Here is a 22,950-nt window from a genome sequence, read left to right on the forward strand (position 1 = left end):
TGAGGAACCTCCATACTGTTTTCCAGAGTGGCTGCATCAGCTTGCATTCCCACCAACAGTGTAGGAGGGTTCCCCTTTCTCCGCATCCTCGCCAACATCTCTCATTTCCTGACTTCTTAATTTTAGCCACTCTGACTGGTGTGAGGTGGTATCTCATTGAGGTTTTGATTTGGATTTCCCTGTTGGCGATGTTGAGCACTTTTTCATGTGTCTGTTGGCCATTTGGATGTCTTCTTTGGAAAAATGTCTGTTCATGTCTTCTGCCCATTTCTTGATTGGATCATTTGTTCTTTGGGTGTTGAGTTTGATAAGTTCTTCATAGATTTTGGATACTAGCCCTTTATCTAATATGTCATTTGCAAATATCTTCTCCCATTCTGTCGGTTGTCTTTTGGTTTTGTTGACTGTTTCCTTTGCTGTGCAAAAGCTTTGTATCTTGATGAAGTCCCAGTAGTTCATTTTTGCCCTTGCTTCCCTTGCCTTTGGTGATGTTTCTAGGAAAAAGTTGCTGTGGCTCTCGAAGAGGTTGCTGCCTGTGTTCTCCTCTAGGATTTTGATGGATTCCTGTCTCACATTTAGGTCTTTCATCCATTTTGAGTCTATTTTTGTGTGTGGTGTAAGAAAATGGTCCAGTTCATTCTTCTGCATGTGGCTGTCCAGTTTTCCCAACACTATTTGTTGAAGAGACTGTCTTTTTTCCATTGGACATTCTTTCCTGCTTTGTCGAAGATTAGTTGACCATAGAGTTGAGGGTCCATTTCTGGGCTCTCTATTCTGTTCCATTGATCTATGTGTCTGTTTTTGTGCCAGTACCATACTGTCTTGATGATGACAGCATTGTAATAGAGCTTGAAGTCCGGAATTGTGATGCCACCACCTTTGCTTTTCATTTTCAACATTCCTCTGCCTATTTGGCGTCTTTTCTGGTTCCATACAAATTTTAGGATTATTTGTACCATTTCTTTGAAAAAAGGATTTTGATAGGGATTGCATTAAATGTGTAGATTGCTCTAGGTAGCATTGACATCTTCACAATATTTGTTCTTCCAATCCATGAACATGGAACGTTTTTCCATTTCTTCATGTCTTCCTCAATTTCTTTCATGAGTATTTTATAGTTTTCTGAGTACAGATCCTTTGCCTCTTTGGTTAGGTTTATTCCTAGGTATCTCACGGTTTTGGGTGCAATTGTAAATGGGATTGACTCCTTAATTTCTCTTTCTTCTGTCTTGTTGGTGTATAGGAATGCCACTGATTTCTGTGCATTGATTTTATATCCTGCCACTTTCCTGAATTCCTGTATGAGTTCTAGCAGTTTTGGGGTGGAGTCTTTTGGATTTTCCACACAGAGTATCATACCACCTGCAAAGAGTGAGTTTGACTTCTTTGCCGATTCGGATGCCTTTTATTTCTTTTTGTTGTCTGGCTAGGACTTCTAATACTATGTTGAATAGTTGTGGTGATAGTGGACATCCCTGCCATGTTCCTGACCTTAGGGGAAAATCTCTCAGTTTTTCCCCATTGAGAATGATATTTGCTGTGGGTTTTTCATAGATGGCTTTTATGATATTGAGGTATGTACCCTCTATTCCTACACTCTGAAGAGTTTTAATCAAGAAAGGGTGCTGTATTCTGCATCTATTGAGAGGATCATATAGTTCTTGTTCTTTTTTTTTATTAAAGTATTGTATCACATTGACTGATTTGCGGATGTTGAAGCAACCTTGCAGCCCAGGAATAAATCCCACTTGGTCGTGGTGAATGTCTTTTTAATGTACTGTTGGATCCTGTTGTCTAGGATTTTGGTGAGAATTTTTGCATCCATGTTTATCAGGGATATTGGTCTGTAGTTCTCCTTTTTTGATGGGGTCTTTGTCTGATTTTGAGATCAAGGTAATGCTGGCCTCATAGAAAGAGTTTGGAGATTTTTCTTCCATTTCTATTTTTTGGAACAATTTCAGAAGAATGGGTATTAATTCTTCTTCAAATGTTTGGTAGAATTCCCCTGGGAAGCCATCTGGCCCTGGGCTCCTGTTTGTTGGGAGATTTTTGATGACTGCTTCAATTTCCTTAGTGGTTATGGGTCTGTTCAGGTTTTCTATTTCTTCCTGGTTCAGTTTTGGTAGTTGATACATCTCTAGGAATGCATCCATTTCTTCCAGATTATCTAATCTGCTGCCATATAGTTGCTCATAATATGTTCTTATAATTGTTTGTATTTCTTTGGTGTTCGTTGTGATCTCTCCCCTTTCATTCATGATTTTATTTATTTGGGTCCTTTCTCTTTTTTTTTTGGTAAATCTAGCCAGGGGTTTATCAATCTTCTTAATTCTTTCAAAGAACCAGCTCCTAGTTTCGTTGATCTGTTCTACTGTTCTTTTGGTTTCTATTTCATTGATTTCTGCTCTGATCTTTATTACTTCTCTTCTCCTGCTGGGTTTCGGCTTTATTTGCTGTTCTTTCTCAGGCTCCTTTAGGTGTAGGGTTAGGTTGTGTATTTGAGAAAGAAAAGAAAAAAAAAAAGATATGATCAAATAAGATGAGGCTGGTGAATAGATCAGTGCCATTTGTCGTAGGCTGTTGGATTTTAAGGTTTCAGTAGAGTGAACGGGAAGGGCAGGTTCACATGCCATAAAGATTATCGTTCTTAGTGAAAGTTCATATCTTTTAATTTTTTAAAACTCTTCTTGGATTGTTGCAAGCCTTTCATTAATTTTCAGAATTATAAAGTTGATTTTGGCAATTTTTAACTTAAATACTTAATGTATTTAACAATACTTGAATGGAGTAGCAGATTTTCAGAGGTCCCTACTTTGCCATTGTGGAAGTGTTTCCCAGTTTTAGAACACTCATCTCCGTAAGACCCCTTATGCCCATTTACTGTTAGTTGTGGGTCCTGTGCCCAGTGTAGTTGTTTTTTAAGTTGTCCTTTTTTCTATTGTGTTTTTCTGAATGCCTCATTAAAAAGTATAAAATTTGAATAAAATAGTAACAGTTAAATAGTGGAATTACCTCCTTAATTTCTTACAAACTATTTCCTAATGTATTTATTTATTTCCAAGCATTTTAACCTAACTAGAGGTGGGAGGAACCTGTGATTCTGTTAACTATTTTGGTGTGCACATGATCTGTCTTCTTTCCAATGTTTTATTTCTTTAACACAGCTTAATTCATAGGTAAAAATGTTATAGGAAAGAGGCTTGTAAGTCTGCCATTCAATCCCCAAAACTGTCACTGATTGATGACTTGTCCTTAGAATTTTAATTGTCCAAATTTGCTATACATTTACTAAAACAGTAATAGTCATAATAGTAGCAATTTCAATTTACTGAGTAGTATATGCTGCTGTCATGTCATTGTATACATTATACAGTATATCTATCAATATTTGCAACTGGAAGAAATTGGAACTCATCTATATAAAGTGATTTCCCTAAGTCCTCAGTCAATAAGCAGTTATGGTAGAAATCTAAAGTAGTTTTGTCTGGCTTCAAAGCCTTAACTCATTGCCACACTTTAGGACACTTATCAAAATTACACTGTAATGATTTGCGATAACAGAAGAGGTTATAATTATTTTGTAAACCACTGTTTGCCACCTATACAAAGTACTGTCTTTTTGGTGAGCAAGGTCTCTTCAGGACCAAATTAAAGAGCTTTAGAGCTGAAAAGGATGTTTGTGATTTCTTAACATGAGGTGTGTAGGTTTTAGAGAGGCTATATAAATCCATTGAAATATTGTATGCATAATTTTTGTATATATAAGTTTCTGCAGTGAAAGTAGATAGTTTTTAATCAAATTCGCAAAGGAAATGTCGCAGATTCCTTTCCCAAAGATTAGGAGATACTTTGATGGGTGTCTGTGGCTACACTGAAGACCAAATTATCTCCTGTGATTTTGACAGTGTCATCCACTTCTCCAGTTTTGATATTGGCATTGTCCTTAATAACCCCTTTTCACATTCATTTCTTGCATGACAATAAATTTGACTACATCGTCTGTATGGTGCACTTCATTGTCTGGATGATTTCTAAGTAGTAAGAGCTCTGGATCACCAGAGAAAGATGGAAAAAAGGAAGGAAGAGAGGAATAGGAGCCTTCATTTGCTGAGGAATCACTGCTCCAACTTCACCCAACACTTAAAACCGTCTTTGGCACAATTTCCATCCCAGGTCTCATAAGCAGGGCAGGGTTTTAGAGATTCTCCTAGTCTTAAGCCATCAATATCATTAGTAAAATCTATAATGACTCATTGAAAAAAGGAAAAAAAGTATAAATTTATCTATTTTTTTCTTCTATTTATTTTTTGAATGCTGATAAATATTAATAGTTTTGCTGAATAGAAAATCAATATATAAAAAGCAGTTGCAGGAAGTGGCAGTTTCTTAAAAAGTTAAACATGCTTATCAGACATCACTTGAGTTGTCCTCCTAGGTATATACTTAAGAGAAATGTAGATATATGTACACACAAAGACTTGTATGTGAATGTTCATAACAGTATTATTCATAATACTTCTAAGTATAAATAGTTCAAATGTCCATAAATGGATAAATAAAATGCATTATATCCATATAAATGAAATACTATTCAGCCATAAAAAAGAATGAATTCTTTAAAAAAAATTTTTTTTTTATTTACATTCAATTTAGTTACCATGTAGTGTATTACTAGTTTCAGGGGTAGAATTTAGTGATTCATCAGTTGCATATAACACCCCAGTGCTCATTACATCAAGTGGCCTCCTTAATGCCTGTCACCTATTTATCCCATCTCCCCACCTACCTCCCCTCCAGCAGCCCTCAGTTTGTTTCCTATGGTTAACGGTCTCTTATGGTTTGCCTCCCTCTCTGTTTTCTGTTTTCCTCTTACTTTATTTTTCCTTCCCTTCCCCTATGTTCATCTGTTTTGTTTCTTAAATTCCACATATGAGTGAGATCATACGGTATTTGCCTTTCTCTGACTGACTTATTTCGGTTAGCATAATACCCTCTAGTTCATCCACATTGTTGCAAATGGCAAGATTTCATTCTTTTTGATGGCTGAGTAATATTCCGTTGTGTGTATGTATACACACACACACACACACACACACCCCACACCACATCTTCTTTATCCATTCTTCTGTTGATGGACATCTGGGCTCTTCCCATAGTTTGGCTATTAGGGACATTGCTGCTATAAACATTGGGGTGCAGGTGCCCCATCAGATCACTATGTTTGTGTCCTTTGGATAAATACCTAGTAGTGCAGTTGCTGGCTCATAGGGTAGTTCTATTTTTAACTTCTCGAGGAACCTCCATACTGTCTTCTGAAGTGGCTGCATCAGTTTGCATTCCCACCAACAGTGTAAATGGGTTCCCCTTTCTCTACGTTTTCACCAACATCTGATGTTTCCTGACTTGTTAATTTTAGTCATTCTGACTGGTGTGAGGTGGTATTTCATTGTGGTTTTGATTTCTATTTCCGGGCTGCTGAGTGATGTGGAGCATTTTTTCATGTGTCTCTTGGCTATTTGTATGTCTTCTTTGGAGAAGTGTCTGTTCATATATTCTGCCCATTTCTTGACTGGATTTTTTGTTTTTTGGGGGTGTTGAGTTTGATAAGTTCTTTTAGATAGTAGAATTTATAGCCAGTTTGTTTTGAGAGATTGGTCTTACTCAAATAAGCCCTTTCAACCTTCTTTATTCATATGTACATGCAGAGCCCCGTGCTCTTAAAAAGTCTGACATCTTTTAGGAACCATTTGCTCTGGCTCTCCTCATCTTTCCTTTTCTTTTAAAAAATTTTTTTTGATGGGGAGAAGTGGAGAGGGAGGGGGAGAGAGAATCTTCAGCAGGCTCCACAACTAGCTTGGGGCTCGGTCTCATGACCCTGAGATTGTGACCTGAGTCAAAATCCAGAGTTGAACACTTAACCAACCGAGCCACCCAGGCGCCCCATCCTCATCTTTTATCCTCTCATGATCCAGTGTGACAGTATACATAAACATATCTGTTTATCCTAATAAAAGATTGTAGGGGCGCCTGGGTGGCTCAGTCGTTAAGCATCTGCCTTCAGCTCAGGTCATGATCCCAGGGTCGTGGGATCGAGCCCCACATCAGGCTCCCTGCTCAGCGGGGAGTCTGCTCCTCCCTCTCCCAGTCCCCCTGCTTGTGTTCCCTCTCTCACTGTGTCTCTCTCTGTTGAAAAATAAATAAAATCTTAAAAAAAAAAAAAGATTGTAAATAAATTGGATAAGTTAGATACACAAAAGGAACTCATTATTTGAAGTGATGATGTTTTTGGAATGAGAAGCCTCTTGTAGTCTTTTTAATAATTGTAGTTTTATTATAAAACTAATATTTGAGTATCTTCTGTAATTCAGATTTTTAAGTGTATTGCTTTCTTCAAAGTGGCTGCATTCCTGTTTTTAAGACAAATAGCACTTTTTTGCTTGAGATTTATATAACCATAATATGTTTTATTTATTTATTTATTTATTTATTTATTTTAAAGATTTTATTTATTTGAGAGAGAGAATGAGAGAGAGAGAACACATGAGAGGGGATAGGGTCAGAGGACGAAGCAGACCCCCCGCCGAGCAGGGAGCCCGATGCGGGACTCGATCTAGGGACTCCAGGATCATGACCTGAGCCGAAGGCAGTCGCTTAACCAACTGAGCCACCCAGGCGCCCCAACCATAATATGTTTTAAATTTTTCCTTTTTTGATTCCTTGCAAGTTTTTCAAAAATTTGAGTTTTATTTGGGACAGTCAGTAATTTTATTTTATTTTTGAAATGGCTAAGAAGTTATTACTTTATATTAGAGTACATTTATTAAGTAAATTATTAGTTATAATATTGGGAAACTTCTACCATATTGTTATTTCTCTACATTCAGAAAAGTGCATAAGTCATATATATACTGCTTGATGTATTATCACCAAGTTTTTGCCCCCATGTATCTGCCACGTAGGTCAAGAAATAGATCTAATAAATTTGAAAGTTCCATTAATTGTGAAACAGAGACAGTAGAGAGAGCTTAGTAAGGGGACATTTACTTAAGGATTTCTCTTTGACCTACAGAGAAACATTTTTCTCTGTTTTTAAATGTACTTAAACGCTGTGCTATTTCAAAGGACTGTTGTATTCTTGCTTTGTCACAGATGGATTAAAATTATTGTGTACTTGATATAGGAATATGGTTGGACAGAATGAACTGAAAATTACAAGTGATCGAGCAATAAATTCAGGATTGTTTTTTGAAGATAAACCAAAGCCTTCAAAACAGGCACTTCAGTCTTACCAAGAAGCTTTGCAGCAACAGGTATTCATTCATTCATTCATTCATTCATTCAGTGTTGAACATCTTATGTGTTAGCACAGTGGTCCCTTAGAACTCAGTTTGGCAGAGGAGAAAACAATACCAGTCATTTATATTTCAGTATGATAAATTTTGATGCAGATAGATTATAATGCTCTTGGAAGAATAGGATAAGAATAATTGCCTGGCAGTTAGGAGGGCTTCATGTGTTGTTGATACTTGAACTACATGTTATACAATGAATAGATTTTAAATTCCTGGCATATATTCAGGGAATGGAAATTGATGTGGGAGAAGGGGCTGAAGTGTTAGATTGTGCTCAATTGTGAAGGATTAACTAATAAGGAATTTTCAGTTTCATCCTGTTCAGGAGAGCCTAAGGGAGGAAAGTTTAAGCCAGAGAGTGAAAGGAATAGTTGATGTGAATACCTTTAAGTTTTAGGAGGGTAGTTAGTTGTGATGTATATGACTGGGAAAGAGATATGGCAGAGAAACCTTTCAGTAGACTATTGAGGCAGTCCAGACTGGAGGTAATGAGGCCCTGACCAGATGGGGAAGATGGGAGGATATCCAGAAGACAACTCTGGGATTTATTGATAGAACTTAGATATAGGGAATGAGAAAGAACAAAGGGCTTGAAGATGATTCTGAATGTTGTAGTCTATGTGAATAATGAGGCTATGAATATGAACTAAGAGAAAAAAGAAGTAGAACGCTTTTAGGGAGGAGGATCATGGGTTCTATTGTAGTTTGTAATATTTGAAGAGAGTTTACTTCAAAGTAATTGTATCAAATGTATGGGGTTTTATGGGGAGTATCCATATCTCTGAGAGGATTCTGGGACTCTTGGTAGGTATATGTCCATCTGAAGTACTTTTCTGTAAAATTCTATAAAATTTTAAATTGTAGAATTACAACTTTATTTTTTGGATAGTAGGTTTCTACAAATAAAAGATTGAATTTATATATCTGTTTTCAAATGAGCATATTAAAAACACTGCTGACAAAACTACATTTCCTAACTCTAGAATTTTATTTCATGTATGTGATGGCTTCTTGGCCTTGATGCAGTGGTTGCTTAAATTTTCCATGCATGTGGTTATGATTTGTGTGTGTGTGTGGGGGGGTATGATTTTAAAAGTAATTTTCCAAAATGTAGATACTTGCTCATTGCCTATCCACATGTTCCTAGAGACCTAACCTGTGCTTATACTTGTTGATGGGAAGACTGTTTTATATGCTTTCATAAAGTTGTACTTAAAGGAGCCCAGAATTCTCCAAATAGCTTTGAACCTTCAACCTCTTGAATTCTGGGAATGGAGTTTGCACAGGGTAGAGTAGGTCTGGTGAGATGTGGGGAGTAGTTTGTGGCTGGCCAGGTCCCATAAAAGGATAGGTGGAAAAGGAAAGTAGGGAGATCCTATTGGTCCTCATGCAGCTGGTGAGGTTAGGGAAGGAGTCGCTCAGGTAGAAGTTGGTGGGAAGGAAGAAATGGTTCAGTCCCAACTGGCATCAGTGGCTGGAAAGCACTCTAGTAGCAGTGATGTGAGGGACCAACAGCTGTTTATTCTCGCCAAGGAAGTGTTTTTAAATTGGGTATTCCATAGATTTGTGATTTCAAATTTTATGGTGAAGCAGATTGTAAAAATAAAAACCAGACCAAAAAAAACAAAAAAACCCAAACAAAACCAAACTCCAGTTTTTTTCTGTAATAAGAAAAATAAAAACTGATATTGGCTAAACTTTTTGTATCAGAATACTTGTCAGCACTAATGTTTCTTAACATTATCAAGATTCGGGAACGAGAAGAAAGAAGGAAGAGAGAACGTGAAGAAAAAGAAGAATATGAAGCTAAGTTAGAAGCTGAAATGAGACGTTACAACCCCTGGGGAAAAGGTGGAGGTGGTGCTCCTCTGAGAGATGCGAAAGGAAATCTGATAAGTATGTTATTTCCATTGATCTGTTGTTTTTAAAAGAAACTGAACTATTTTTAAATTTTTAAAAGAATGGGGTGGTAGAAGAAGTGGGAATCATAGTCTGTAAGGCAAGGTCTCTTTTTGTGTAGTTTAATGCAAAAGAGATATTTTGTAACACATATAATAACAGGTTAGAAAGTCTTTTTTTCTTTGGAGTACTATTCATTTAATTTTGTTGCATGTTTTTCATCCTCTAATGATAATAATTCAATTGCAGAGAAAAGCTCATGTTAGTTGACAGGTTTTTACCCAAACTAGTGGTTAGATTTTTGAAAAAACATCCTGGTAAAAATAACAAAACTCTTACTAAATTTTTTTTTAAGTAGTAAGACATTTTTAAAATAAGTGATCTGAAAGAGTTGTGGGCTGCAGTATTTCATACACGCCCTGTGTACACTGCAAGGACTCCATTGAAACATAAAGATCTGATCTCAGAAACTCTCTGGCAGGTTGCAGAATCATATTGATTGGTCTTTAAATTATGTGCTCTCAAAAATGTTTGATCTAGAGGGGCACCTGGGTCGCTCAGTCAGTTACGTGTCTGACTCTTGATTTCAGCTCAGGTCATGATCTCAAGGTCATGAGATCGAGCCCCACTTTGGGTTCCGAAAGATTCTTTCTCTCTCTCTCTGCCCCCCGCCGCACCGCCCGACCCCCTCCCCCATCTTTCACATGCTCTTTCTCCCTCTCTTAAAAAAAAAAATGTTTGATCTAGAAACTACAACAGCCAGCACTTTGAAAAAAAGAGGTCTTATACAACTTGTGATATATATTGGGATGGTTTCTGATTAGCTTTTAGGTAAGAATAAAAATAGACAAAGACAGGTTTTTGAAAATTATTTTATTAGAAATGAGAGATGAATAATAGAAATCCATTAAATGGTAAAAATGTAGATTTCATTTTGTTCTTCAGGTATTATACATTATTATAGGGATAGTTGAGGGATGTAGTCAGAATACTTTCTGGATATTGAGTTATTAAGAGTTCTTAAATATTATGCTTTTGCTTCTTTGTTAAAGATGGCTTATTTTAAAAAGATGTATTTGAGACCCACTTAAATTACTAAGATAACTCTTTTCTTCCCAAAGGATTTGTTCCTTTCCTATCTTCACCTCATACTTTGCTCACGGTTTTGAAGACTGGAACTCTTACTCTTTTTATAGATGAGGTGATTTTAGGTCATATATAGATAAACATTGCATATTTTAAAAGTTAAATGTTTATTTGAATATATATTAGAAAAACACTGGTTTTTCATTAAAGGATAGTGCTATAACATTTCCTTTTAAAGTACAGGTATTAGTTCAGGCATTTAACAAAAAGTGCTTTAACAAACAACCTCTAGGGGCGCCTGGGTGGCTCAATTGGTTAAGCAACTGCCTTCGGCTCAGGTTGTGATCCCGGAGTCTTGGGATCGAGTCCCGCATCGGGCTCCCTGCTCAGCGGGGAATCTGCTTCTGTCTCTGACCCTCCCCCTCTTATGCTCACTCTCACGCTCTCTCTCTCTCTCTCTCAAATAAATAAATAAAATCTTAACAACAACAACAACAACAAAAAACAACCCCTAATTATCAGAGGCTTGAGGCTTAAGGTTTAAGGCAGTTAAAGTTACTTCTCACTTACATCACAGTCTGATGCTGTTTGGGTGGTTCTCCTCCAAGAGGTGACTCAGGAATCCAGGGCTCTTCTCTTGTGTCATTCCTCCACTTTGAAATCCTGCACTTCTAGCAGCCAAACAGGGTTCAGTGGTGGGAGATTGAATTGAGAGTTTTGTGGGGGCTCTGGCCTAGAAGTGGAGGGAATATTGCTTTGTCTTTGCTCCAATATTCAAACCTAATTATAAGGAGACATAATTATAGTGCCTAGGAGGAGGATATGAAATTGATAAGCATCTAGTCAAGTCTTTGCTGCAGTGAATTTAAATTGTGAATTGATAGAAACATAGTAGTTACTAGGAAGGAAGTGCTTAAATGACGGAAACTTTGGTAAACACTGGAATAGAATAATTTCCTAGGACTTACAAGCTTGCCTCTAAGATTATTTCCAGTTCACACAATAGAATTAAGTTGTTCTGTATGTGTTTAGTTGGCATAAGGGAGTAGGATAAATGTGGGTTATTGAATTATAAAATACTGTTTTAGAATTGTTTGACCTAACAGTAATGAAGCAAACTTTTCTGTGGTTTTCATTTTTAGCGGTAATGTTTACTTTGCTTATTTAATGCTACTGTCATGCCATGTGATAGAAAAGTATACTATTTTATCAAATACACTGTAACTCTTTTTTAAGTGTTATTTTCAAAGCAGGTAACTCATCCCTTAAAGAGTATCAGTTTGTTTGTGACCGATCTATTTTAGAGAGGGAGGGAGAGGAGGGAATGTAATTTTTCTATTATATTTGAAATACGTAGTAAAGATCTGTATCCTGCTTTACTTCATGTAATGACCAAGATTATATAACTTCTGTACTTTCTGTTGGCCAACATTAATTTGGCTGCTGGCTTTTCTAGTTACTCCTGTTTTATCTTTGATCTTTTATTATATAGAAATTAAGGAAATTTAATGTTCATCCTTAGCTCTCTAGGGAAGATCTCTATAAGGGGAAGTAGTTATTAATAAATATTAGCCCATATAACTGGAATAGCATCAGCCCCCCTTTTTTGTGCATCAACCCTTTGAAAGTAAATATCTCTCATTTTTATTGTTTGTATGACACTCAAAATCTGTTTCGTTTCTTAGCTCTCTGTTCATTAAAGTTCTTTTTTCAAGTTCTATTAAAAAAACAAACTATGTTCTAATGACTTTCAGTGGGTGAATGAATAAACTGTGGTACATTCATACCATGGGTTGCTACCTAGCAATTAAAAGAATTAGCTATTGATGCACATAAGAACTTGAAAGACTCTTCAGAGAAATTTTGCTAAGTGAAAGAAGCCCCTCTCTAATGGTTACATACATGTATATTCTTAAGATGATTATGGGGATGGTGATGTTACATGAATCTATCATATGTTAAAATTCTTAAAAATTACTCCAAAAAATCAATAAAAATTAAAAAATACTTAACTAATTTGAAAGATAGCAGAAGTATCTCATAGTTCTGATTAATAGTGAGATTAAGCATTTCTTCACATATATTTGATTAAGTATTTGTATTTCTTTTATGTATTGTATTTGCCCCAGTTAGATTTATGTTTTTTATGTTGATTATTGAGACACAATTTGCATATGACAAAATTCATCCTTTTTTAAGTGTATCATTCAGTTTTTTTTTTAAGTAATAAATGTTTAATCAAAGAATTTTACATATTATTAACAGCATTCATTTGGCCAGGCATCTACACGTTTGTAGAATCCTACTGTATATAAAGTGTATCATTGAGTTTTGACAGCTGATTCTAGCAGCTACTGCCACAATCAAATATAGAACATTTCCAGTTTATCCAACCCTATACACCCTTGCCAACCTCTGATCTGCATTCTGACACAATAGTATTGCCTTTTGTGTCTTTTTTTTCTTAGTTTTAATGATTTATCCATGTTGTGTTTGTCTGTAGTTTACTTCTTTTTATTACTGAATAGGGTTCTACTATGTGGAGGTACCATAATTGTTTATCCTTTTATCAGTTGATGGATTTTTGGCTTGTTTACAATTTAAGGCTGTTATAAATAAAGCTGTTACAAACGTTTACCTTCAGGTCTTTATGTGCACATAAATTTTCATTTGTCATTGGAATGGAACTCCTGGACCATATAGTAATAAGTAAGTGTATATTTAACTTTGTTAGAAACCTCTAGAACAGTTTACAAAGTGGTTGTGCCATTTTGCATTCTTACCAGCAAAGCACAAGATTTCTGGTTGCATTGCCTCCTCATCAGCCCTTGTATTTAGCCTTTCTTTTAAGTAGATAGGATACCTCATTGTGTTGTTTTTTTTTACTTCTTATTTTGAAATAATTCAAGACTTAGAGAAGAGTTGCAAAGATATAGAGTGTACCCTTCACCTAGCTTCCCATGATGTTAACATCTTCCATAATCTAGTATAGTGTCCCAAATGAGAAATTAAAATTTTAATTTGATGAGATCTCATTTCCCATGCCACACAATTTATCCCTTTAAAATATACAGTTCGGGGACGCCTGGGTAGCTCAGTTGGTTGAACATCTGCCTTTGGCTTGAGTCAGGTCCTGGGATCGAGCCCCACATCAGGCTCCTTGCTTGGCGGGGAGCCTGCTTTTCCCTCTGCCTGCAGCTCCTCCTGCTTGTGCTCTCTCTCACCAATAAGTAAATAAAATCTTTCAAGAAAATAAAATCTACAATTCAGCAGTTCTTAGTATATTCACAAAGTTGTGCTACAATCACACAATTTTAGAAGATTTTGTACGTTGAATTGCCTTGATACACTTGATAAAATTATTTATGGACTCTTATGTTCTGTTCCATTAATATAGATGTCTATCCTTATGCCCATATCATACTCTCTTGATTACTGTAGCTTTGTAGTAAGTTTTGAAATTGAGACGTATGAGTCCTCCAACTTTGTTCTTCTTTTTCAAGATTGTTTTGTCTACTTGACTTCCCTTGCATTTTCATATAAATTTTACTATCATTTTGTCAACCTCAACAAAAAAGTGTGGTGGGATTTTCATTGGGATTACATTTACAAAAAGATCAATTTGGGACAGACAGCGTCTTAACTATATTGAGTCTTTTGATCCATGAATGTGGAATATTTATCTACTTATTACTCTTAGTCAATATCTTTTAGCAATATTTTGCAGTTTTCAGATATTGTAATATATTTTGTTAGTTTTATTTTTTTGTGGTTCTTTGGAATTTTTTAGACAATGATGTTATCTGCAAACAGTTTTACTTCTTCCTTTCCAATCTGATTGCCTTTTAGTTATTTTGCTTGTGTTTTGCGCTTGTTTGGAACTCCAGTACAATGATTAGAAATCATGAGAACAGATAGCCTTGTCTTGTCCGATTTTAGGTGGGAAGCATTCAGTCTTTTCACCATTCAGTGTAATGTTGACTAGGTTTTTTGTAGATTTTTTTTTTTTTTTTTTAAATCAGGTCTAGGACGTTCTCTTCTATTCCTGCTCTTCTATTCCTTTTCACATGAGTATATGTTGAATTTTGTCAAATGCTTTTCTACATCTTTTGAAATGATAATTTCATCTTTCTTACTCTGTCGCTATATGGTGAATTACATTGACTAATTTTTTTAAAAAAGACTTTATTTATTTATTTGGCAGAGAGATTGAGAGCACAAGTAGGCAGAGCAGCAGGCAGAGGGAGAGGGAGAGACCCGACATGGGGCTCGATCCCAGGATCCTGGGATCATGACCTGAGCCGAAGTCAGCTTAACCAACTGAGCCACCCAGGCACCCCACATTGACTAATTTTTTAAATGTTGAGCCACTTTTTATCCTGGCATCAACCCTAGTTAGTCATATTTTATTGTTTTTTTTCTAATCTTTTATTGTAGGATTTGATTTGGTAATATTTAGTTAGGGATCTTTGCAGCTAGGCTCGTACCCTTGTCTGTTTTTCTTATAATGTTGTTGTCTGGTTTTGGTATCAGGATGATGCTGGCTTCACAGATATGAGTTGGGAAAGTTTCCTCTTTTGTTGCTAGAATTTACCAGTGAAGTCATCTGGGCTGGGAATTTTCTCTTGGGGAAGTTTTTAAACCATGAATTCAGCTTCTTTAGTACATAAAGACATCAGTTTATTTCTTCTTGTGTGAACTTTTGTGGTTTGAATCATTAAAGGAATTTATCCATTTTATTTTAAGTTTTTGAATTTATTGGCATAAAATTATTCACAGTATTATTCTTTAATGTCTGTATATAGGATCTACAGTGATAGTTTCTCTTTTATTCCTGATATTTGTAATTTGTTTATTCTTTTTTCCTTAGCCAGTCTTGCTGGAGGCTTATTCATTTTATTGATCTTTTCATAGAACCAGCTCTGGTTTTCATTGATTTTTCTCTGTTGTTGTTCTTTTCCTGTTTCATTTATTTTTCCTCTCATCTTTACTATTTTCTTCCTTTAGTTTGCTTTGTACTTAATTTTCTTTTTCTGTTTTCTCAATGTGCAAGCTTAGATTAATGATTTGATTTCTTTTCTAATACATGCATTTAAAAATGCTATAAATTTCCTTTTGAGTACTGCTTTAACTGTAGCACAAATTTTGATATGTGGTATTTTCATTTTCATTCAACTAACTTCTAATTTTGTGATTTTTCTTTGACCCATTAATTATTTAGACATGAGTTATTAAAATTTCCATATATTTGGTAACTTTCTTTTATTCACTTCTAGTGTACTCTTGTTCAGATAATATACTTTTTGTCATTTTAATATTTTTACATTCATGAGATTTATTTTATGGACTACCAGTTAGATTTTTATTTGTCTTAGAGACTGTGATCTTTATAAGTTAAGTATGTATATTTTAAGTTAATTTTGAAATATGTATTATTAGTCAAATTAGGGTTGGAAATTTTCTTTAGCTCTTTGAATTGACTTATAGAAGAGTTTTTATATCAGTCATGATCGCTGGATAATCTTGGGCCTATAGAAATATTTTCAGCCATTTTCTTTATGTTTTGGTATTTTCCATCAAACAACAGCTAACTTATAAAATTAATTTTATGGGTGCCTGGGTAGGTAGTCAGTTGAGTGTCCGACTCTTGATGTCGGCTCAGGTCATGATATCAGGATCATAGGATCGAGCCCCAGGGTGGGCTCTGCACTTAGACAGGAGTCTACTTCTCTTTCTCTCTCTTGCTCTCCCCCATCCCTGATCATGAACGTGCATGTTTGCTCTCCCTCTCTCTAAAATCAATAGTCAATCAATCTTTAAAAAATAAAATTAATTTTAATTTCAAAGTATTTAGGTTTATAAAAAAAGATAATAAAATAAGGAGTGAAAAAAATTTAAGTATTGTTTACCTGTAGCTATCACATAATTTAGTCCTGGTCTGATAAATTGTTCAGAGAGTAGAATTACTTTCCCAATCACTAATCTGTAATATTTTCTTTTGTTATTCTGTTCTTTGTAGAATTATTCTGTAATGCTAGCAATTTTATATTAGATGATATGATGGTGTACATTTGAAATAAAGGCTGTTTTTCAGTGACATCTTTGCAATTGGCAAATTATACTCTTCACCAAAGTGCGTTTTTAAATTTTGATTTTTAGCTGATTTCAAACCTTTTATTTTACCACCTCACAGAAAGATAGACAAAGAGTGACCACTTAATTGATAGTCTTTTGCAATAAATAGCAATATGGACTTGTCTTGATTGCTTAGTCTGATAGTCTTAAATAATTATGTACTCTGCTGACATCAGTTTTCTTTTTATATAAACACATTGACTTATCTAATTGAGAGGACTGTGTATAATCACAATAGTAAAGTAAACAGATGTTATTCATTTTGAAGTTTATTATAGTGTTTGTTTACTTATAAGATATTTATATCTTAATTTATGGTTTGTGTAAGTGAATATCAAAATGAGATTGCATTCCCTGAGCATTCATTAGTTTGATAGCAGAGCTCTGTTATCATCTTAGAAGGAGTGAGCTTGATGTACCATACTCTTCTAATAGAAAATGGAAGAATACCATATATATTGTTATTCATAGTGACTTCTCATTTATACAGAGTGATCTTATGCTGTTAATGTGAATTTTGGATGATGAGATACTGATTTCCCATTTGAGTTCTTTTGTGTAATTTGGTGACTTTTTAGGGACCGCAGCTGTTAGTTCATGACCTCAACTTTATCATCATCTTTCTGTTTTCATTTACCTCCCATATCCAGATAGATCCCAGGATTTGGTGATGATTGCAGGAGCACTTAGCTAATTTTTCCTTACCAATTCTGGGCAGTTCACAGTTCTTTTGCAGTCAGTTTTCTGTGATTTCAGCTAGTCCCTTACTACACCAGTTGTTTTATGGAGAAGAAGTATTTTTTAGAGTCCTGTAGTCATTCAGGTCTGTTTTTAATATTGACTTGTTGTTTGACCTGATTCTGTGTGCTCAGATTTTTGTGATGTGTATGTGGTATCTACTGCTGTGTGACAGATTACCCAATATGTAATGTTTTAATATAACAAATATTCATTATCTTGTGGTTCTGTGAGTCAGTAATTTGTGAATGGGTTAGCTGGGTATTTCTGTCTCAGGGTCTTTGATGAGTTTGGGATCCAAAATGTCAGCCAGGGCAATAGTCATATGAAGGCTTGACTGGGACTGGAGAATCCATTTTCAATATGGCTCCCTCACATGGCTCAAGAAACCTTAGTTTCTTGCCTTGTGGGCCTTTCCAGGGGGCTCCGTCAATACCCTTATGATATAGTAGCGGACTTTCTTCAGAGTAAGTGATCCAGTAGATAAAGCAAAGTGGAAACCATAATGTCTTTTATGAAGAAGCCTGGAAGTCATATGCCATCATCCTGCAATATTTTATTCATAAGAAGTGAGTTACTGACTCTGGCTTATGCTTAAAGGGAGGGGAATTGAACTCCATCTTTTAAGGGAGGACCATCAAAAGAGTTTATGGATATATTTTAAAACTCTGCACTACATGATTATATATTTTTTCATTACGAATGCTAATGAAGTTGGGTAAATTTTGCTATGACTTGTTTTGAATTGTTGCTGTTTGTTCTGTATTAAAGAGATTCCAACTTCTTAACTAACATAGATATGAATATAATTTTTATGGGTTGTCAAAGATCTAACATTCTTAAGGTCTCTACTGATTTTGAGTTTATTTTATAAGGTTATTTTTAGAAAATCTTACAAGTTTTAATAATTCTGTTTCTATTTGCAGGGCACCAAGATACCATTGAATTATTTCAACTCTGTCCTATTTTTTTCTCTCTGATTCTCTACTTTAAAAAAATGTATTAAACATACTAATTACAAAAATGTATTTGTTGAAATAAATGGCTTATTTTTCCCTCTCAGCTGATTTGAATAGGATGCACAGACAAAATATAGATGCCTACCATAACCCAGATGCAAGAACATATGAAGATAAAAGGGCTGTTGTATCTCTAGACCAAAATTTAGCCACCTCAAATGCTGAGAACCTAGAAGATTCTACGAATAAAAACTCAGGTTTTTAATCACATTTTATTTTGTTTGTTTGTTTGTTTACATTTCTAAAGTTGTTCAGTAACATTTCTCTTCTCTTGCCTGACAAAGGTCATATTGTGATTTTGAGAACTTGGTTACACTGAGTCAGGAAGCATAACATGTTATTCATGTTATTTACAATACCTTTTCTTAAGCTTTTCTATTTTGAAAACAAATAGGGAAATATACTTTGCTTTTTAACACTGTGTTTCTTCTTAGCTTTATAACTTATGTATGCTTTAGCTGCTGCTAAAATTTCTATTTTGCTGGTGGGAGGACTTAAAATCACATAGTCTCTTTACACATAGACAAATAGTCTCTTGCTTCTTATACCCATAACTATTTGAATTAGTGAAAATGCATCAGATGTGATATATATTGTACAAAGAAATTGCTTATTTTTATTTGTTATGCTTTATTTTAATTGTTAATTTTATTTTTTGCTTATTTTGTAATCATTTGCCCTCTCTTGTAAAACAACAAAGGACAAAGAAATGAAGTTTAATTTTTTTAAAAGTTTAATTTGATGTCCCTTTCTTAAGCAATATCTTTGATTTGCTATCAAACAACATCCTTTAATTAAAGGTTCTATAAATAGAAAAATATTCAGTAGCTTTCTTTATGACTTGGCAGGGAAAGTTGGGTCATCTTCTTTATCAAGTGTATATGAAAATATGTTACATATTTTAAAATCAAAGGAAGTTTAAAGGATATATCTGTCACCTTGCACTATATTTTGATGCCTGTAAAAGTAACCATTTATTTACTACAAATTCTGCTTTTGTACTTCCACTAAAGTTTTGATTTTAGACTACTAAAGAACTTACATTAGAAAGTCCTCCCAAAATATCCCTGACTGATCATATAGTCTTCAAAATTGATTTTTAAATTTTTAACCCATATGACTGCCTGGCCAACAGGCAGATTAAATAGGGAGCTGTGATTAGAATCACCAGCCTTTCATCTTTCACGCCTTTGATGGTAGCGCTAATAATCCCTGTGCCCTTCTTGAACATTTTAGGAGATGTGCTACTTGTCATTTCCGTGGACAGCCTGTACCACTGTTGGATCTCTGTTTACGAGGAAGTGCTTTCTTTCTTTGATCCACAATAGATTTTTACCTTGTGGATCCAGTCTTCATTTTTGAAGCAGTACAATTGAATTTTTTTTTTATTGTATGTGATTGTTAATTTAGCTTCCACTCTTTTTTTTTTTTAAAGATTTTTGTTTTTATTTATTTGACAGAGAGAGCACAAGCAGAGGGAGAGAGAGGGAGAGGCAGGCTCCCTGCTGAGCGAGGAGCCCGATGTGGGACTTGATCCCAGGCCCCTGGGGTCATGACCTGGGCCGAAGGCAGCCGCTTAACTGACTGAGCTACCTAGGTGTCCCAGGCTTCCACTCTTTGTAATAGTTCATTGTGCAGTAAAAACACCTTTCATTTTATTGAAGGGAATTTTGACTTTTTTTTTTTTTTGATACATCATTTTTCTCTTCATTTGTTTCTTCTAGTAGTCTGTATTGAGATCCCAGTTCTACATACTCCTTCGCTATCCTTTTCTTCTACACCTGGTATTGTTTGTAGTTCTGTCTTCACCCAGAACTTTCTCTATCATATTAATAAGGATTTAAGCATCTAGCTCTGCTTATCAAGCAAAAACACTGGGAAAAAATCAAGTTTCTATGACCCTTTCCAAGGAAAATACACAAACTTGATGATTGAACATGTACAGCAGAATTTACTGCCTGTTGCCTTTCTGTACACTGCCAGGGTTTTGGTGCTGGTATTGTGGGCAGGATGCTTTCGTTTAAGAAATCATACAAACTCATGAAGTGCTAAAATGTCCCCTTTTTTTTGTGTATTGAAGTTCCCTAAGAATTAACCTAAGATAGACTTTCTGAATGCAAGAAACTATCCAGTCATCTAATTTGTTGCTGTGCTAGCATATATGTGTATGAGTGTATGTTTATATATGTATATGTGTGTTTACACATACACATACATAAGTGACATTTAATATTTTAAAGGCCTTAGGGAACTTGAATATATCTGAAAATTGAATGTTATAATGTGTGCTTAAAAGTTCATTATCCTTTCATGTTTTCTCTTCATTAGGCCTGTTTGAGGCCTTTCCTAAAGTTCATTGTTTTTCTTTTACTTTCTGGTTCTAGGATGAAGAACCATATTTACGAAGTCCATACTAATTTGACTTAAACTTAGTGTTTAGCTTATTATGATACCTAGATATATTTCCATGGGTTAGAGCGTGTGTTTCCCTATGATTTTATTTTTGTAATTTATTTATTTTTAAAAAACCTTATTTTTAAAAACTTTGTTTTGTTAATCTACCTTTTCACTATAACATTTGATTTTCAGCCGATCTATTCAAATAAGCATTATTATATTTAAACACAAAGGCAGAATAGGCCTAAGTGGCAGCTAAACTGCAAGGCATGAGTGGGTGAAAGATATGCTTTAGATTGATGGTATAAAGACTGAGGCAGTAACTAAAAAATAATATAAAAAGTTATGTGAGGCTTAAATTTAAATATATTTTTCCTGCATTTAAGGAGAGACTCCTGGGATATAATTATTTTTCAGGTTGCTTTTATGAAATCATTTAATCCTTCCCCAGAATGTATAATTCTGTTTATAGGAACATATAGCATATTTTTATTCTTCATGTTTATATCCTGTTACTCTAATAGAATTTTTAAATAAAAATTATTGCAGTGATAAAGAATCATTCTAATTTGTAAAAAGTGTTTTCAGAGCTGGCTTTCTAATCTATTGTGAACCATAGATGGAAAGATTTTTGGAATTACTGATTTTCTAAAACAAATTTTTTAATATACATATACATACTAGATTTTAATATATAATTAAGCATATTCTTAAGAAAAGGGTATTTACAGGGGCGTCTGGGTGGCTCAATCATTAAGCCTCTGCCTTCCGCTTAGGTCATGATCCCAAGGTCCTGGGATCGAGCCCCGCATCGGGCTCCCTGCTCCGCGGGAAGCCTGCTTCTTCCTCTCCCACTCCCCCTGCTTGTGTTCCCTCTCTCGCTGTCTGTCTCTGTCAAATAAATAAATAAAATCTTTAAAAAAAAATAAGAACTTAAATGTACTTTTTTTCTCTATATAAATTTTACTTTAAAGTCTGTGCTGCAGTGAAAGTTGTTTAGGCTCTTACCTTTTGTTTCCTTGGTGTGTTTCAGGTATAGACATAAATTTTTCAACTATATATTTTTGTTTCATCATTTTTCTTTACTCGTTACTTTTCATCTGGTCTTCAGATTCTAATCTCAACCTTCCTCTTCTGATTTTTGACCTCTGGACTTCCGTAGTTAGCACATGTATTCACAATATGGATTTAGTAGCAAACTTTATTCTTTAACCTTTATATTTTCTAACCATCGAGTAATGGTATGTTTTTGCAAAATTTCTCTTTCAAGGTTATATGCAACCACAGAGCTCTCCTTTTGCTCGGGGAAATATATTTTGTGAGCCTCCAACTGAACTTCAGATTAAACAGCAAGAATTATACAAGAATTTTCTTCGTTTTCAGGTGAAGTGCTTATTTTATCATAGTTTCAAAGTTTTGTTAGAATTGTAATAAGCTAAACTTGAAAAGATTTTACTCACAGGATAAAGAATAAATTCTAAAATACCTCCACAGTTATTTAAGATACCTAATTTACATCAGATATAGGTAGTACTAAAATGATATTTCATTTATATCTGAGAAAGGAATATGGAGACATGTTAGGCATGCCAGTTGTCTTACTCTTTTTTTTATTTTTTTAAATAAAATATTTATTTTATTATTTATTTTTATTTTTATTTATATCTATATTTTATATATAAATATATATTAAATATATATTTATATTTTATATATAAATATTAAATATATATTATAAATATATATTTATATTTATTTATATTTTTTATTATTTATTTTAAAAAATAAAAAATATTTTTTTTATTATTAACATATACTGTATTATTTGTTTCAGGGGTACAGGTCTGTGATTCATCAGTCTTACACAATTCACAGTGCTCACCATAGCACATACTCTCCCCAATGTCCATCTCTTTTCTAAACTTTATTAAACCATTGTTAAAGAATACTGACATTTCTAGAACTGAATGATTTAATAAAATATTTGCTTTTTAGGCATAGAATGAATATTTCTAGATGCTTATGTGTTAGTAGAAAATCAATAGTTTTTTTCCAAATGATATATTCTTGACTCATTATAGTTTGTAAATTATTAAAAATCAGATGTAATCACATTTTGCAATTATTTGCCTCATTTATGCATGTAAGCAAATAGCATTTAAAAATAGTAGAAATGCCCAAAGGAAGACACTTGAGTATCCAGGGTTTATTAAGCAAACAGAATTATTGAATACCCATACTGTGTCTGCTAGGGGTGGAGCCTGAGGTGAAAGAGAAGGACTCACAATTTCTTCTCTTCTCACCTCCACACCCCTTCCCACCCA

The 22,950-nt window shown here is 34.5% G+C and overlaps 1 protein-coding gene across 1 annotated transcript in view; it reads left to right on the forward strand.

Annotated features, from left to right (window-relative positions):
* The window catches only part of CSPP1 (centrosome and spindle pole associated protein 1), a 160,680-nt gene that overhangs the window by 83,188 nt on the left and 54,542 nt on the right, over positions 1 to 22,950 (forward strand). Inside the window, exons 16-19 of the mRNA XM_035011283.1 lie at positions 7,181 to 7,310; positions 9,101 to 9,248; positions 18,274 to 18,426; positions 21,897 to 22,009. Coding sequence (XP_034867174.1) covers positions 7,181 to 7,310; positions 9,101 to 9,248; positions 18,274 to 18,426; positions 21,897 to 22,009 — 544 coding nt within the window. The remainder of the gene's footprint in view (positions 1 to 7,180; positions 7,311 to 9,100; positions 9,249 to 18,273; positions 18,427 to 21,896; positions 22,010 to 22,950) is intronic.

The sequence above is a fragment of the Mirounga leonina genome, unplaced genomic scaffold (assembly GCF_011800145.1).
Source record: "Mirounga leonina isolate KUSES-001 unplaced genomic scaffold, KU_Mleo_1.0 Mir_165, whole genome shotgun sequence".
NCBI classification, from domain to species: domain Eukaryota; kingdom Metazoa; phylum Chordata; class Mammalia; order Carnivora; family Phocidae; genus Mirounga; species Mirounga leonina.